Source organism: Sminthopsis crassicaudata, chromosome 2 (genome assembly GCF_048593235.1).
Source record: "Sminthopsis crassicaudata isolate SCR6 chromosome 2, ASM4859323v1, whole genome shotgun sequence".
Taxonomy (NCBI): domain Eukaryota; kingdom Metazoa; phylum Chordata; class Mammalia; order Dasyuromorphia; family Dasyuridae; genus Sminthopsis; species Sminthopsis crassicaudata.
In genome coordinates, this window is record NC_133618.1 from 450,283,803 (window position 1) to 450,300,242 (window position 16,440).

General features: G+C 35.6%; 1 protein-coding gene across 3 annotated transcripts; it reads right to left on the reverse strand.

Moving 5' to 3' along the window:
* Positions 1-1,871: 1,871 nt before the first annotated feature.
* On the reverse strand, positions 1,872-15,954 carry LOC141557285 (uncharacterized). Of its 3 annotated transcripts, none has more exons than XM_074292731.1 (4): positions 15,589-15,954; positions 13,469-13,598; positions 11,729-11,836; positions 1,872-2,125 (listed from the first exon to the last, which is right to left on the reverse strand). In XM_074292731.1, exons 1-4 carry the CDS (start codon positions 15,809-15,811, stop codon positions 1,978-1,980), a joined length of 609 nt encoding a protein of 202 aa, XP_074148832.1. In that variant the 5' UTR covers positions 15,812-15,954; the 3' UTR covers positions 1,872-1,977. The 3 variants fall into 3 exon arrangements, with proteins under 3 accessions (XP_074148832.1, XP_074148831.1, XP_074148830.1); XM_074292730.1 differs by having other exon boundaries at positions 15,559-15,954; XM_074292729.1 differs by having other exon boundaries at positions 15,529-15,954.
* Positions 15,955-16,440: the final 486 nt, after the last annotated feature.

Consider the following 16,440-nt stretch of genomic DNA (forward strand, 5'->3'; position numbering starts at 1 on the left):
AACTATCACGGACTTTATTGCTGGATCTCATGTGATCTTCACACCAACCCTGTAAAATCTACAACTCAAAGTCACCTCCTCCCTCCTTCTCTGGTCTCTTTCATTTAGACTTGGTGTTTCAGGCCTTACAGTCTGTCCCAGATGTTTTTTTGGTAAATTCCTTAAACCCAAGAATGTGTTTTATACTCCCCATGTTCTCCTAGCAAAGGGACAGGTCTCTGTGAATGCCTCCTCCTAAACCCATAGTATAGTTCCTTCTCATCCATGTTAGATGAGTTGTTATAACCAAGAACAGTCATCAGCTGGTGGCCAACCTTTTGGCAGTGAGCATTCCCTTTCCTCCCAGTTTACCTGGATTTATTTGTCTGTAGATGATAGACATAGTCTGTGCTGGGCCTGATAAATATTTCAGTAAATATCAGTAAATATTACAGTCAGAAAGGAAGGAAAAGGAAGGAAAAGGAAGGAGAGAGAGAGAGAGAGAGAGAGAGAGAGAGAGAGAGAGAGAGAGAGAGAGAGAGAGAGAGAGAGAGAGAGAGAGAGAGAGAAAGAAAGAAAGAAAAAGAAAAAGATTGAGGGAGAGAAAGGAGGAAAGCTATCTTTAACTAAAAGAATATTTTTTTCCCAGAACACTCAAAAGGAAACAAATATTAATTAAGTGATTGAACTAAAGGTGGGCAAGTATTGAAGCCAGGAAGACTCATCTTTATGCGTTCAAATGTTGACTCAAATACTAGCTGTGTGATCCTGGGGAAGTTACTTAACCCTGTTTGTCTCAGTCTCCTCATCTGTAAAATGAGCTTGAGAAGGAAATGGCAAACTGCTTCAATATATTTGCCAAGTAAACACCAAATGAAGAGTCATGAAGAGTCAGACTCCTCTGAAAGACAACTTAATAACAAGGGAGTAAACTCATTAGAATAATGGAAACCTGAAAATTTAGAATACAGAATATAATATGCCAGAGCTAGACAGAGTTGTAGAGATTATACTTCCATTGTAAAGATGAGGAGACTGAGGTCCAAAGAGGGAATGTCAGCAGCACAGCCAAAATTAGAAACCAGTTCTCCAATCTACCAACTCTCCTTGTTGCCTTTTCCTTGACCTTGACAAGTAAACCATATAAACACCATCAGATGTATAAGCTTTGTCCCAGACAGTGGAGCTGCATTTAAACTTGATTATCTTTCTCCACAGATCTTTTGGGGATGAAAAGGAAAAAAAGACATGATCTTTCTGTGCTCATATGAATCTCTCCCCACCCTCCATATTTTTACTTGTTTTTCTATAGGACTTTCATCTGTATACCTCTCCAGCTGCATTGCCTTTTCATAAGACTACCAACAACTTATCAGGAATTTCCCAAGGGAGATGGTAAATCCACAACCAAATCCATAACACAGAACAAGTAGCCATTCAAAAAACAATCACATTCACAGGAACTCCTTTTTCTGTAGCACATTCAATATTACAAAGCACTTTGGTAGTCCTATGATCAGTACGTATACTGATAAACTTATAGCATGACAATATCCTTATTTCATGAATGAACTGAAGCTTAGAAGAATTAACCCAGCTAGGGAAAGTCAAAACCACAACCCAGAACTGTCTCCTGACCTCAAATTCAGAATTTTTTCTGAGGTGGCTAGGTAGTACAGGGGATAGAGTACTTGGCCTGGATTTAGAAAGACAAGTTCAAATGTGCCCTCAGACTCTTCCTAGTGATGACCCTCTGGGCCACACAACTTCTGCCTGCCTCAGTTTTCTCAACTCTTAAATGGGAATAATAACATCACCTACCTCCTAAGGTTTTTGTGAGGATCAAATGAGATAATATTTGTAAGGCACTTAGCACAATACCCAGAATATAGTAGGTGTAAATAAATGCTTATTCCATTTTATTCTATCAGTTCAGGCTAAAGACAGTGCACTTTTGAGGGGTTTTGTTTGTTTGTTTGTTTGTTTTTGCATTCACATTTAAGTGATTGTGCTGTTTAAATGGTTGTCCTCAGTGATGAAGGAGCCAGGGGCCAGATGGATTTTATTCTTCTCATCTTTTTCTGCTCTGACTTCCTCGGGCATGGTAATGATTACTTGTGGCAGGATTATTTGCTTAGTAACTGGCCTAAAGGAAACAAAACATCAGCATTAGAGACTCTCCTCTATTATTTTTTATTAGTATTATCATTATTTATTCATTTCCAACTTAATAACAAAATAGAGAAAAGAAACATTCCCATGTGCACAGCAGAACACAAGAGGATTCAAAATATAAAGCTATAAATTTCCATTTCAAGAAAGCCTATATAACAATACTACACATAATGTGTTCACAGCTACAGCTACCAATATTTTCTTTGCTTCTTTATGAGATTTTCTTTGTTCTCGGTTGTGCAGTTTTTATTTTTATTCTTTTATACCCTTTGCCTTTTCCCCCAAGGTGGCTGCAATTGAGCACAAATATATTTTTATGTACATGTATATATATATATATATATATATATATATACACACACATACTGGAAATAACATACTTACAAAAACATATACATATCTATACCTATATACACAGGTATTTATAATCATAGACATATATACTCATATACATACTTATACATCTATATAAAACTTTACTATGCTTCTTTCCTCATATGTCCAAGTCTTTCCTTCTTTTTCTCAATCCCCCAAACTCATCATTTCCTATATCGCACAATAAAATATCTAGTTATTTTAAATAGTCTAAAACAATATTAATATGGCTGACATATAATGTAGTTGAGCTATCTTCTCTATTGATTAAATCCATTTTAGCTTTACTTTTTTCTAAAGTTTAATTACTACTTCTGCTTCTTTTTCCAAATAAATTCTACTCCTGATCTTTATTAGTATGTTTGTGTCTATCTCTTATTTCTTATATTCCTCCTGAGTCTTTTTTTTTTCAATCTACCCAATTACTAGAATTGAGAGTCTTCAACATACACTTTACATTTTTGCATATAAAAATAAAATGTCCTTACTGAACGAGATTTGCCTTTGATATTTACCTTATATTTCACTTAGCTCTTACAGGTCAAATTTTCTATTAAGTTCAGGTCTTTTTGCAATAAATCCTGAAAGTATGGCAATTCATTGAATGTTCATTTATGTTGTTCAGGATTATGCTTAACTTTTCTGGATATGATATTTTTGGCTTCAACCCAATTATTTTGCAATTTGATATATAATATTCCAAGATTTGAGATCTTGTAATGGAGTTATGGTTAGATCTAATATGAGTCTAATTGAGACTCCATCATATTTGAAATGTTTTTTCTTGTTTCTTATAATATTTTCTACTTGGTCTGGGGGTTTCTACTTGACCTGGGATGTTCCTATAGGTTTTTGTCATAGGATATCTTTTGGGTGTTAATTGATGGATTTTTTTTTTCTGTTTCTACTTTCCCTTCTTGTTCTAACACATCAGAACAATTTTCTTTAACAATTTCTTGTATTCTATCATGATTCTTTTTTGAAGTCTCACTTTCAAGTAGTCCAATTATGTTTTATCTTTTTATCTGTTAACTAAATCTATTGTTTTTCTTATGAGATGTCTCACATTCTCTTCTCTTTTTCTCCTTCAATTCTTCCCTCTGACTTATAACCCAAAAACAAGAACTCTGCCCTCCTGTAAATGCCCATAATTATCAGCATTTCTGCCCCATTGCTTCTGCACTTACCCAGGCCTGTGCTGGTTCCTTCTCAGGGCCACTTCTCAGCAGTAAAGCTGGACCTGGATTTCCAATCTTTCCAGATTCAAGAGATTGGTCTCTCCACACTGTCCACTAGATTTTCCACATTGTACAGGAGGTGAAAATTGCTATGGCTGGGGCCAAGAGTTTCCCTTGGGTGACTCTAGGGCTCACTATTTGCTATTTCAGCTGAGCTAGCCTGGATGTGTTTATACTTCCAAGGGACCAAACTGCAATTTTGGTATCTTAAGATCTCCTTTATCCCAGGAACATCACTGTTCTTCCCCAATAGTTGTTCTAAATCATAAATGCACCTGATATTTGCTCTAAGAAACTGTTTTGTCTTATTTATAGAAGAGATCTTTAAAAATTAGAATTTTCTGACCTAGTCTGCCATCTTCCCTGAATCTTCTCATCTCCAAATCCTTTCAATAATATTTGGAAATGGTTCAGCCACCCATGTTTTTCCCCAGAGCATTTACACTCTGGTGGTTGATACTTCCCCTCAAAAAGTAGAGGTTGTTATCTCATTTTACATCTGTAGGCACTGAGGCCCAAAGAGAAGGAGTGACTAATTGTAAGTAGTAGAGTAAGTCAATAGTTTAAGCCTTGTATCTTCTGTTCAGGACTCTTGCTTCTTGGAATAGGTTGTTACCATTATATCAAGATAAAAAGGATTCAAGATTCATAGGGTTATATTTTATTTTAGGATCAGAGATTTAAAACTTCAAAGAACAGTGGTCATCTGACCAAAACGCTTGCCCTCATCTTTGAGTAGGAAATTAGACCAATAGAGAGGAAGTGACTTAACTAAAGTCATTCCTTTTGTCTCCTTTTGCAGGAAACATGGTCAATTTCCAGACTCAGTTTACACACTAAAAACTAAAAGTTGGATTGTGACTACAAAAAATAGCCAAGACTAATGTGTAATTATCAATGCATGAAGAACTGGAAGCAGCTAAGAGAAAACACAGGAGAAAAAAAAAAGAACAGTTCACCAAAGAGGATTGGGGAGAGCTTGGCAAAGCTTCACAAAAGACCACAGATTTCCAATCAGTGACAGAATCTGATCCTAGTGGACCACAGATAAAAGATTTTTGCTCTCAGGATCAGGTCCTTAAGCAGTGAGTTAACTCAAGAGACTATCTGTCCTCCATGTTCCATAATCATAAATCATAAATGCACCTTTTCTTTAAAGTTTTTTTTTTAATTTTCTGTTTATTAAGAAAAAACAGAATAGAAAAAAGACAGAAAAGGAAAATAAACAAAACAGAACATTGTCAAGTGCTCAGAACAACATCAGGGAGGATTTAAAGTATATAAAAATAAACTTCAATTTGAAGAAATGATATATAATAGTAGAAGAAATTATATTCATTAGTGCCCATCTTTTTTTTTTTTGCTCCCTTCTAGGTTCTTGTAGGTTGTCCTTTTGTTCTCTGCTGTGTACTTTTTTTACTTTATTCTTCTTTCTCCTCCCATCCCCCCCACCCCAAGCAGGCTATAGTTAAGCATAGATATGTTTACATATACATATAAAATATAATACATACACATGTACACACACACACATATATATATATATAAATACATATATGTTCACACCCACCCACAGACCCACACACATACATATATCTATATACACAAATACATAGAGCAACATGCATACATATCTGCATATACTCAAACACATTATATCCACATGCATTTATCTACATATAAACATGCATCTAAAACAATATTAGTATGGCTGACATATAATGTAGATTTCTCTCTTGATTGAATCTTTCAGTTTGACTTTGTCTAAGATCAATGATTACTAACCATACTTTTTTTTTTTCTAATAAATTCTACTTCAGATCCTTATTGTTGTGTGGAGCAAATATGAAGTAAGGATATGGTGAAGAACTTACAGCAAGGTTAAATTCCTTTTTTGTATTCTATCTTTTGTAGGTCTCTGTGACCTGCATAGGTATGTTCAATGTTTAGGCTACTAATTGCTTAGATTTTTTGTTGACATTTATGTCTGTCCAGGCTATTGATGTTTAGGCTACTAATTGTTTAGTTTTTGAGATATATGATGACATTCATTAACTGGTGGGGAAGGGGGAGGAACCTATCTCTTAATGTTCCCCATACTCATGATGTAATCCTTTTGCAATTAAACCTATAAAAACTGTATATCTTCCCTTAGTTCTTTAGCCCTTCTACCGTGAGCTTTCTTTCTTTCCCTCCTCACGGTGGAATTGCTCATTCTCATGAGAATTTGTTAAATAAACAACTTTTCTGCTTTTTACTTCGAGAGGTCTCTGAGAAGTCATTTTTGGATAGGATTTTCTATCCCTCACATTGTAATGTTTGTGTATATCTACATTGTAATGTTTGTGTATATCTATCCCTGCCAACTCGTCTATTTTAATTCTGCCTTGCTATTACTTAACCTCCCCTTTCCCACTGATATCTCTCGTGTCTTCTTCCCCAACCCATCTCTCACTCCTTATTTTTTAATAGATTTTTTTGATTTGGGAATTTCAAAATTTGGTAATAATATTCCTGTATATTTTTCACAAATGATTTCTTTGATTGGTGCATTTTTTCTATTTCTACTTTGCCCTAAATTATCTATCATTCTAGAACAATTTTCTTGCATTATTTCTTGCTTTATTGTATCATGGTTCTTTTTTTGGTAGAGGTGAACTCTTTTAGGGTAGTTTCAATTATTCTTATATTTTCTCTTCTTGATCTGTTCTCCAGATCTGTTGTTTTTTGTTTTTTTTTTTATAATACATTTTACATTTTTTCTAATTTTTTTCCTTTCTTCATAATCTGTTTTGTTGTTTCTTGGTCTCTTACAACTTCACTGGCTCCCTCTTGCCCAATTCTAATTTTCTTTTATTTTTATTTTTATTTTTATTTTTTATTCATTTTTCCAAATTATCCCCTCCCTCCCTCCACTCCCTCCCCCCATGGCAGGTAATCCCATACATTTTACATGTGTTACAATATAACCTAGATACAATATATGTGTGTAAATACTATTTTCTTGTTGCACATTAATTATTAGCTTCCGAAGGTATAAGTAACCTGGGTAGATAGACAGTAGTGCTAACAATTTACATTCGCTTCCCAGTGTTCCTTCTCTGGGTATAGTTATTTCTGTCCATCATTGATCAACTGGAAGTGAGTTGGATCTTCTTTATGTTGAAGATTTCCACTTCCATCAGAATACATCCTCATACAGTATTGTTGTTGAAGTGTATAGTGATCTTCTGGTTCTGCTCATTTCACTCAGCAACAGTTGATTTAAGTCTCTCCAAGCCTCTCTGTATTCCTCCTGCTGGTCATTTCTTACAGAGCAATAATATTCCACAATCTTCATATACCAAAATTTACCCAACCATTCTCCAATTGATGGACATCCATTCATCTTCCAGTTTCTAGCTACTACAAAAAGAGCTGCCACAAACATTTTGGCACATACAGGTCCCTTTCCACTCTTTAGTATTTCTTTGGGATATAATCCCAATAACAGCAATGCTGGGTCAAAGGGTATGCACAGTTTGATAACTTTTTGGGCATAGTTCCAAATTGCTCTCCAGAATGGCTGGATTCTTTCACAACTCCACTAACAATGTATCAGTGTCCCAGTTTTCCCACATCCCCTCCAACACTCATCATTATTTGTTCCTGTCATCTTAACCAATCTGACAGGTGTGTAGTGGTATCTCAGAGTTGTCTTAATTTGCATTTCTCTGATCAGTAGTGATTTGGAACACTTTTTCATATGAGTGGAAATAGTTTCAATTTCATCATCTGAGAATTGTCTGTTCATATCCCTTGACCATTTATCAATTGGAGAATGGTTTGGTTTCCTATAAATCAGGGTCAGTTCTCTATATATTTTGGAAATGAGACCTTTGTCAGAACGTTTACTTTTAAAAATATTTTCCCAATTTGTTACTTCCCTTCTAATCTTGTTTGCATTAGTATTGTTTGTACAGAAACTTTTTAGTTTGATGTAATCAAAATCTTCTATTTTGTGATCAATAATGATCTCTAATTCTCCTCTGGTCATAAATTCCTTCCCTCCTCCACAGGTCTGATAGGTAGACTATTCTCTGTTCCTCTAATCTACCAATTCTAATTTTCAAAGAGTTATTTTTGTCTTTTAGACTCTGTATCTCCTTTTCTAGTTGGTTAACTGTCTTATCATTTTTTCATGGATTTTTTGGGGAAGGGGTTTGTCAATGTCTCTTATTTGATCTTTAAATTCTTTTTTGAATTTTTCTATGAATTCTCTCTGGGCAGGGAGCCATTTAACATTACTTTTGGGATAAAAGGAGGTTTTTTTTTTTAACTTCAGTGTCCTTCTCTGAAGATGAACCCCATCTTCCCTATTTACACAGTGAGTTTCAACGATTGATTTCTTTCTTCTTTGCTGGTTCATTTTTTTAAATGAGAAGTATTAGCATCTGTAAATGTGGGGTGGGGTTATAGTGCCTCTACTTCACTTCAGATCTGCCTCTGAGCTGGAAACCCAAACCAAGAGCTACATCCTCCTGCAAGTGCCCATAGCCAGCAGCATCCGTATCCCACTGCTTCTACACTCCTGATGTGCTGGTTTCTTCCCACCAAAGAGCATCTTTGTACCACAGCTAGGGTTGGCATTCCCAATCATCTGAGGTTCACTCAGTCTTCCCAGACTTGCTGAGCAGTCAATATTCTGTGGTTTCTCTGAGGCTCAAGCCAAACCCAGATTGGCTTTTTTTATCATAATCAAGACCTGAACCCTGATTTTCTGCCTCTGAGACAAGTGTTTTTTCAAGACAGCAGGATGTACTTGGGAAGAATAAATTGTACAGGGAAATGCTAAATTCACATGCAGAAATTATTAGTGGAAAAGAATACAAGATTTGGAGGCAAAGGTGGGTTCAAATCTGCCTCAACTTTATTATTGTCTCTGAGACTTTTCTTTCCTGATTCTACATCTATAAAATGAAAGAAATGGGACTAAATGATTTCTAAAGATTCTATTAAGCTTAAATCCTATGAACCAATATCATCATCCTATGCAAAAATCTTCAAGGACTAACTGAATATAACTCTATAACTGAATAACTCTAAAATATAATATAAAATCCTTGAGCTTTGATTTAAGGTCTTCCATCCCCTGCTTTAAATGTATTTTTCCAAATTTATTTTTTATCGCTCCTCTTTTTAATGTACTCTCTAGATTCACACCATATTGGACTGCTGGCTTTTCTCAGACTCAACATTCCATCTCTTCCCTCAAATTCACTTAATCTTTTCCTGTAGTTCCTATGGTCCTTAAAGTGTGCTTCTTTAAAGTCTGATCCTTTCTTCTTCAAGACCCATATCAGCTGCTTTCTTTTGAGACCTTCCCTATTTTCTCTAATAGTCAATGTTTTTTTCTTCCTTACATAATTTTATAATTACTTTTTTTTAAGCTTTTTATTTTCAAAACATATGCTTGGCTAATTTGACAATAATGATGCTTGCATAGCTTTGTGTTTTAGAATTTCTCCTCCGTCTCCCCTTAGCTCCCCTACATGGCAAGCAATACAATATATGTTAAACATGTTAAAATATATGTTAAATACAATATGTATAAAATATGTATACAATTTTCTTGCTGCACAAACAAATCAGATAAAAAAAGAAAGTAAATGAGTAAGAAAACAAAATGCAAGTGAGCAACAACAAAAAGAGTGAGAATGTTATGTTGTGATCCACATTCAGTTCCTATAATCCTGTCTCTGGGTATAGATGGCTCTCTTCATCATAAGATCATTGGAACTGGCATCAATCATCTTACTGTTGGAAAGAATCATGTTTATCATAATTGATTATTGTACAATACTGATGTTGCTGTGTATACAATGATCTCCTGATTCTGCTCATTTTACTTAGCATCAGTTGATGTCTCTCCAAGCCTCTCTAAAATCATCCTACTGATCATTTCTTACAGAACAATAATATTCCATAACATTCATATACCATGAAAGGGCTGCCACAAACATTTTGGCACATACAGGTCCCTTTCCCTCCTTTAACATCAATTTGGAATACAGGCCCAATAGAAACATTGCTGGGTTACAGAGTATGCACAGTTTGATATCCTTTGAGCATAGTTCCATACTGCTCTACAGAGTGGCTGGATCTGTTCATAGTTCCACCAATAATGTATCATGTCCCAGTTTCTCACATTCCCTCCAACATAGACGCTTATCTTTTCCTGTCATCTTAGCCAAGCTGAGAAGTGTGTAGTAGTATCTCAGAGTCGTTGTAATTTGTATTTCTTTGATCAAAAGTGATTTAGAGTACCTTCTCATAAGACTAGAAATGGTTTCAATTTCTTCATCTGAAAATTGTCTGGCCATGTCCATTGACCATTTATCAATTGGTGAATGGCTTGAATTCTTATAATTTGAATCACTTCTCTATATATTTTAGAAATAAAGTCTTTATTAGAACCCTTATATGTAAAAAAAATGATTTTCCAATTTATTGCTTCCCTTCGGATCTTGTCTACATTAGTTTTGCTTGTATAAAAACTTTTTAACTTAATATAATCAGAATTATCTATCTGGTGTTCAATTATGAGTTCCAGTTCTTTGGACAAAAATTCCTTCTTCTCCATGGATCTGAGAAGTAAACTATCCTATGTTCCTCTAATTTGCTTATAATATCACTCTTTATGACTAAATCATGAACCCATTGAGATCTTATGTAACAGAGTTCATCTGTATGTGGTATTAGGTGTGGATCAAGCCCTAATTTCTTCCCTACTAGTTTCCAATTTTCCCAGCAGTTTTTGTCAAATAGTAATTTCTTATCCCAAAAGCTGAGTCTTTGGGTTTGTCAAACACTAGATTGCTATAGTTGTTTTTTTGTTTGTTTGTTTTTTTGTTTTTTTGTTTTTCCTGAGGCTGGGGTTAAATGACTTGCCCAGGGTCACACAGCTAGGAAGCGTTAAGTGTCTGAGACCAAATTTGAACTCGGGTCCTCCTGAATTCAAGGCTGGTGATCTATCTACTGTGCCACCTAGCTGCCCCAATTGCTATAGTTATTGCATATTTTCTCCTGTAATCCTAACCTATTCCATTGATCGACTACTCTATTTCTTAGCCAGTACCAAATGATTTTGATGACTGCAGCTCTAATATAGTTTTAGGTCTGGCATAGCTGGACTACCTTCAGTAGCATTGTTTTCATTAATTTCCTTGAAATGTTTGACCTTTTGTTCTTCCAGATGAACTTTGTTACTATTTTTTCTAGATTTGTAAAATAATTTCTTGGAAGTTTGATTGGTATGGCACTAAATAAGTAGATTAATTTAGGTAGTATTGTCATTTCTATTATATTTGCTTGGCCTACCCATGAGCACTTGATATTTTTCCAACTGATTAAATCTGACTTTATTTGTGTGGAAAGTGTTTTGTAGTTGTTTTTGTTATTTTGAATGGAATTTCTTTTTGTATCTCTTATTGCTGGACTTTGTTGGTAATATGTAAAAATGCTGATGATTTATGTGGATGTATTTTGTATCCTGCAATTTTGCTAAAGTTTTGAATTGTTTCTAGTAGTTTTTTAGTTGACTCTCAAGAGTTCTCTAATATACTATCATATTATCTGCAAAGAGTGATAATTTGGTTTCCTTGTGACCTACTCTAATTCCTTTAAGCTCTTTTTCTTCTCTTATTGCCAAAGCTAACATATAACTACTTTTTTGCATTTGTATTATATTCTTCAATAAAGTACATACTCCTAGAAGGCAGAAATTATAGATCTACCTGATGAGTGGTTTATAGTGAAAAGTGAGAGATTGCTTTCAACCTTGCTAGAGAGGAATGAGTGTGGTACATATATCACTTCTAACTCAAGAGGCACAGGAGCCATTGGCTATGCTAAGAACTTATAAAGAAGGAAGGTTGTCAAGTGGTCTCAGGATTATATTATCTCCCTCTTTTTATACTCACACTTTGAATTCCATGTTGAATCTGACCAGGATTTTTGAAGAGAGGCGAGGTTGCTTCTTAACTGTCTGAATTCTAATGTGGAAAAGCTTGCCATTGGTAATATTAAGCCTATAAAACAAAATGCAAGGAGGAGAATCAGCTCATGAAAGACATTAATTTTTAAGTCACACAAGCATGGCCTGGCAAAATTGTGTGCCGTTGGTATTTTTGTCAATTAAATTATCCATCAGGATTTCTCAATTATATGATAATAACCCTTCTATTAGTTTATGTTGCTTAAGAAAATGCATGATTACATAAATCTTCATTTAATTAAGTAATGTGTTTAAGTGAATTTGCAGTTTATTCCTTATATAAAGATCTATAAAAAGGTTTTTTGCAACATAAATGAGATGTATTGTTTGTTCAAACTAGAAGAGGAATGTTTGCTTATCTATTTCATTAAATCACTTGATAAAGTAGATGGTGAGCATATAGTTTTTAAATTTTTAAATAACTTTTTATCTTTAAAATACATGCAAAGAGAGTTTTCAACATTCACCCTTGCAAAGTCTTATGTTCCAAATTTTTCTCTCTCTTCTCACCTCCCCTCTCCCCTAGACAGTAAGCTATACAACATAGGTTAAACATGTGCAATTCTTCTAAATATATTTCCACATTTATCATGCTACACAAGAAAAATCAGATAAAAAGGGAAAAAATGAAAAAAAGTAATCAAACCAACAACAAAAACAACAAAGGTGAAAATAGTATGTTGTGATCCATATTCAGTCCTTCTTTCTGGATGCACTCTCTCCATCACAAGTTCATCACAATTGATCATTATATAATCTTGTTGATGCTATGTCCAGTGTTCTCTTAATTCTGCTCACTTCATTTAGCATCAGGTCATTCAAGGTCTTTCTGAAATTATCCTACTGATTGTTTCTTACAGAACAATAAAGTAAAGGGCTAGAACTGAGCAATGCACCTGGATAATGAAGCACGTGAGACTAATTGCCAATTGGACCGTTTCCTATTAACTTGTTTGAAGGTTGACCCTCCCCAGTTGTTCTGTGATGACTTGATTGGTGGGACAAAGAGGGAGAAGTGACGTGTGTGGGAGGAGGAGGAGGAGGAAGAGGAATTGAGACGCAGATGTGGGATCAGTCTCTCTGGGCGTTTGAGGGAGGAAGGTGTGTGTGAGTTTGCTAGGCCTAAGCCCCTGACCTTGACTGTAAAAGATCAAGAATAAAGACGTTTAGTGATCCTGACTCCAGCTGATTTCTGGGAAGACAGAGTTCCAGCACAATAATATTCCATTACATTCATATATCATAACTTATTCAGCCATTCCCTAACTTATAGGCATCCATGCAGTTTTTAGTTCCTTGCCATTACAAAATTCCTAAATTCATATCTGATTTCAGACTTTTGCTAGCTTGTGATCCTGGGATAGTCACTTAATTCTGTTAGCCTCAGTTCCTCTTCCAGAAATTGGGCTGGAGAAGGAAATGGGAAACCATTCCAGAATCTTTGCCAGGGAAACACCAAATGGGATCACAAAGAATTACACATGAATAAACTCTTTGGAAAATAAGATAATTTCACTTTTGTAATATTTCTTTCCTCCATTGCCTACAACAGCAACTTAGGAGTGCAATACATAAGTATTCTTTGAACTTTTGATAGAATTCTCTACCTAGGTCTGACTGGGGCCATTACCTACATTTGAAGATAACAACATAACTATTAACTCACTCAAGAAATTCCTGGAGTTTTGATTCTGCTCTCTGTATCGGGTTCCCAATAGCAGTATCTGGTGTTTCCACAGTCTTTGAAGCATCAAAGAGGCTATTGATGATACTTTGTTCCATAAACTTGTATAAACCTGGAAGAATGGTCACATAATATCTAAGTATCTGATTTAACTTGTAGCTCCAGGATCATTCTCAACACAGCCATAATTCTTTCTCTAGATTAGATTTCACAGTCAAGGATACAAGCTGAGAGCATAGAAATTATAAAAACTCTTCCACCATGAGGTATCTACTGAGTGCAGAGCATGGTGATTCGCATTGGGGTATTGAGTTTAAATAACACATGGTTCCTGCCCTCTTGGAGCTTCTACTCAAGTACAGAGATGACACAAACACAGACAACTAGAAAACACAAAATGTTACAGATTAAGTGAATAACAGTAGTATAGGTCCAGGTGTGCATGCATAAAACATGGCCAAGTACACCAACCAAATGGTTCAGACTATAGGCTAAGCCTGAAGTTTAAATGCCTGAGTTTAAAAATCCTGCCTCAGTCAATTTACTAGCTACATGCTACAAGTTCTATTAGCCTCAGTTTCCTCACCTGTAAAATGGTGATAGGAAAAGCTTTTTATCTCATAGGATTGTATTAAGTAAGATAAACAACCATAACATGCATTGCAAACCTTAAAGCACTATATAAATGCTGGTAGTTATTAATTATTATTATTACTAGAATCCTCAGCCCATATTTCTCAGGCATACTTGAGAGAAAGCTAATTTCTATGTGAAGTTTAAGGTAGAATCTGGATATCAACAACTAGAGGATTCACTGTTATTGAAGTTCCCTGATGGCATTTCATAAATGCCTTATCATCTTATCTGTTTTCTATCTGTAAATGAAGTGGAGAAGGAAATGGCAAAAACTCCAGTATCTTTGCCAGGAAAACCCCAAATGAAGCCACGAAGAGTCTGACATGAATGAAAAAAGACTGAACAACAAGAAAAACCTCATGTCCAGCCAAAATGCTACTTCTTCCTTGTAATTCTCTCTGATCAGCTTAGTCAGACACAATCTTTGCTTTTATTCTTTGTTTACAACAGTGTTCATCATATTATGTCCTGTTGTCTGCTCTTCCTCATTAGAATATAAGCTGCTTGAAGACATGATTGTCTTTATTTTTGCTAATATTTGTAACTCCAGAATGTTTAGTTCAGTGCATAGCATAGACAGAGCAAATGCTTGTTGATTAATTGACTTACTTAGCATTACTGAATATGGAAGTCTTGACCTAGAGAGAAGTTCCATAAGAACAGCAGCAACCTTGTCTTATTAGTACAACCTTAAGATTCCCTATCCTATTCCCCACCCACACAGAACAGAAGAATGCGAGTATGTGTTTAATAAATGTCAAAATGAAAATCTAATGCTAAGAAAAATCAGGCTAACTTTGAGAATGATACTTTACTTGGAGGAAAATAGGGATTTACAATGTTATGCAATCAAAGATTCAGAACTGGAAAGGACCTTAGTGGTAAGCCTTCCAATCATCTCCTTTAAAAGCAGGAGAAATTGAAGTTCAGAAAGTTAATGACATGTCTGTGATTATAGACTGTGATTAAGGATGTAAACCTAATGTCTTTGAGTCTAAGCCCAGTGTTCTCTCCACCCTGCTATGCTTGCTAACCAAATAGCATTGGCAAACATCAAGGGTAGAGTTTGGGAAAATCTGGGAGGCCCTTGAGCTCTGTGAGTTGGGGATAGTTGGTGAGGACAAGGGAGCATATAAAATCTGGAAAATGAAGGGACTTTGGGTAAGTCCTATTTGGTAGGTAAAATTTGAAGCTCAGAAATGGAATAGAATGTTATTAAAAAAAAAGGGGGCATATGGGCCAGAGGACTCTCTGATAGTCTGGGCCTAGATAACAAAACAGGTAAAACCATAGATCATAGATCTAGGTCCAGAAGGGACCTCTCCAAAACCATCTAGTCCAACTCCTTCATTTTACAGATAAAGAAACTGAGCTCCAGAGAAGTGGAGTGATTTGCTCATGCTCACACAAGGAATAAGCCTCTGAGGTAGAATTACAATCCAGGTCTTGGACTTTTTCTGCTTTACCAGACTTGTTCTTCCAATAATAGCCTAGCTGTAGCTTGTTTGCTTCCAGGTTACTTGGAACATTTTCATATTGTTGGGCTAGAGTCAAGGTGAGTAGGCAGCAGAAGAATATAAGACCCCAAAGGGGAAGCATCTTCATTCTGGACAGTTGGATGGAGAAGGGCCAGGCAAACATAGCAGAAATGAGAAAGGCACACACAGGGTTCTCTTCAATAGTTTCCATGGTTGTTCAAAGTTAAGTTAGATGGTCAATAGAAACATATTGGTGATGTTGGATTAAATCCAGCTCCATTGAATTTCCATCTTTTCAATAAACCCCTCTTATGGATAAAGCAGGGTTCAAATGGTGCTCTTGTCACATGATTGGTAAAGGGCATTCACAGGGTTTGGTTACTTAGGACTGGGAGGAGGAGCCATTGTTTGATCATCCGAGTCTAATTGGGGGGTGGGGAAAAGAGTAACCAAGGATAGTAGGTAAAAAGGGGCAACCATTGGGTCAGAGAATGATGCCTCTTATTAATTCACTAAAGGAGAGTTACCAAACCCAGGGAAGGTATTTGTGCTCCTTTGCTCAGACAACAGAAGAGAGCCATGCTGCAACAGCAAAATAAATAAATAAATAAAGGAACTCTATATTGTGTCTACCAAGTTAAGGAAGAAGTTCCTAGGCTCACAGCTAGAAGGATCTTAGAAACCACCTAACACTGCACGTTCCCTTTACAGAAGGGAACATCAAGGCTTAGAGGAACTAAGCAACTTGTTCTATGTCACATTGCTTATAAAGAAGTACCAGAGCCAGAATTCCATCTCTAATACTTATGTCTAGGGTTTTAGAGATGGAAAGAAATACAA

Bases quoted from the DNA above. Each gene is read 5' to 3' on its own strand.
- LOC141557285 (XM_074292729.1), bottom strand. From the start codon at position 15,811: ATGGAAACTATTGAAGAGAACCCTGTGTGTGCCTTTCTCATTTCTGCT. The intron at 13,599-15,528 runs GTGAGCATGAGC...CCATTCTTCCAG, and splicing joins CTCAGAGGCTTATTCCTTGT to GTTTATACAAGTTTATGGAA. The intron at 11,837-13,468 runs GTGAGTTAATAG...TTTGTTTTATAG, and splicing joins AAACTCCAGGAATTTCTTGA to GCTTAATATTACCAATGGCA.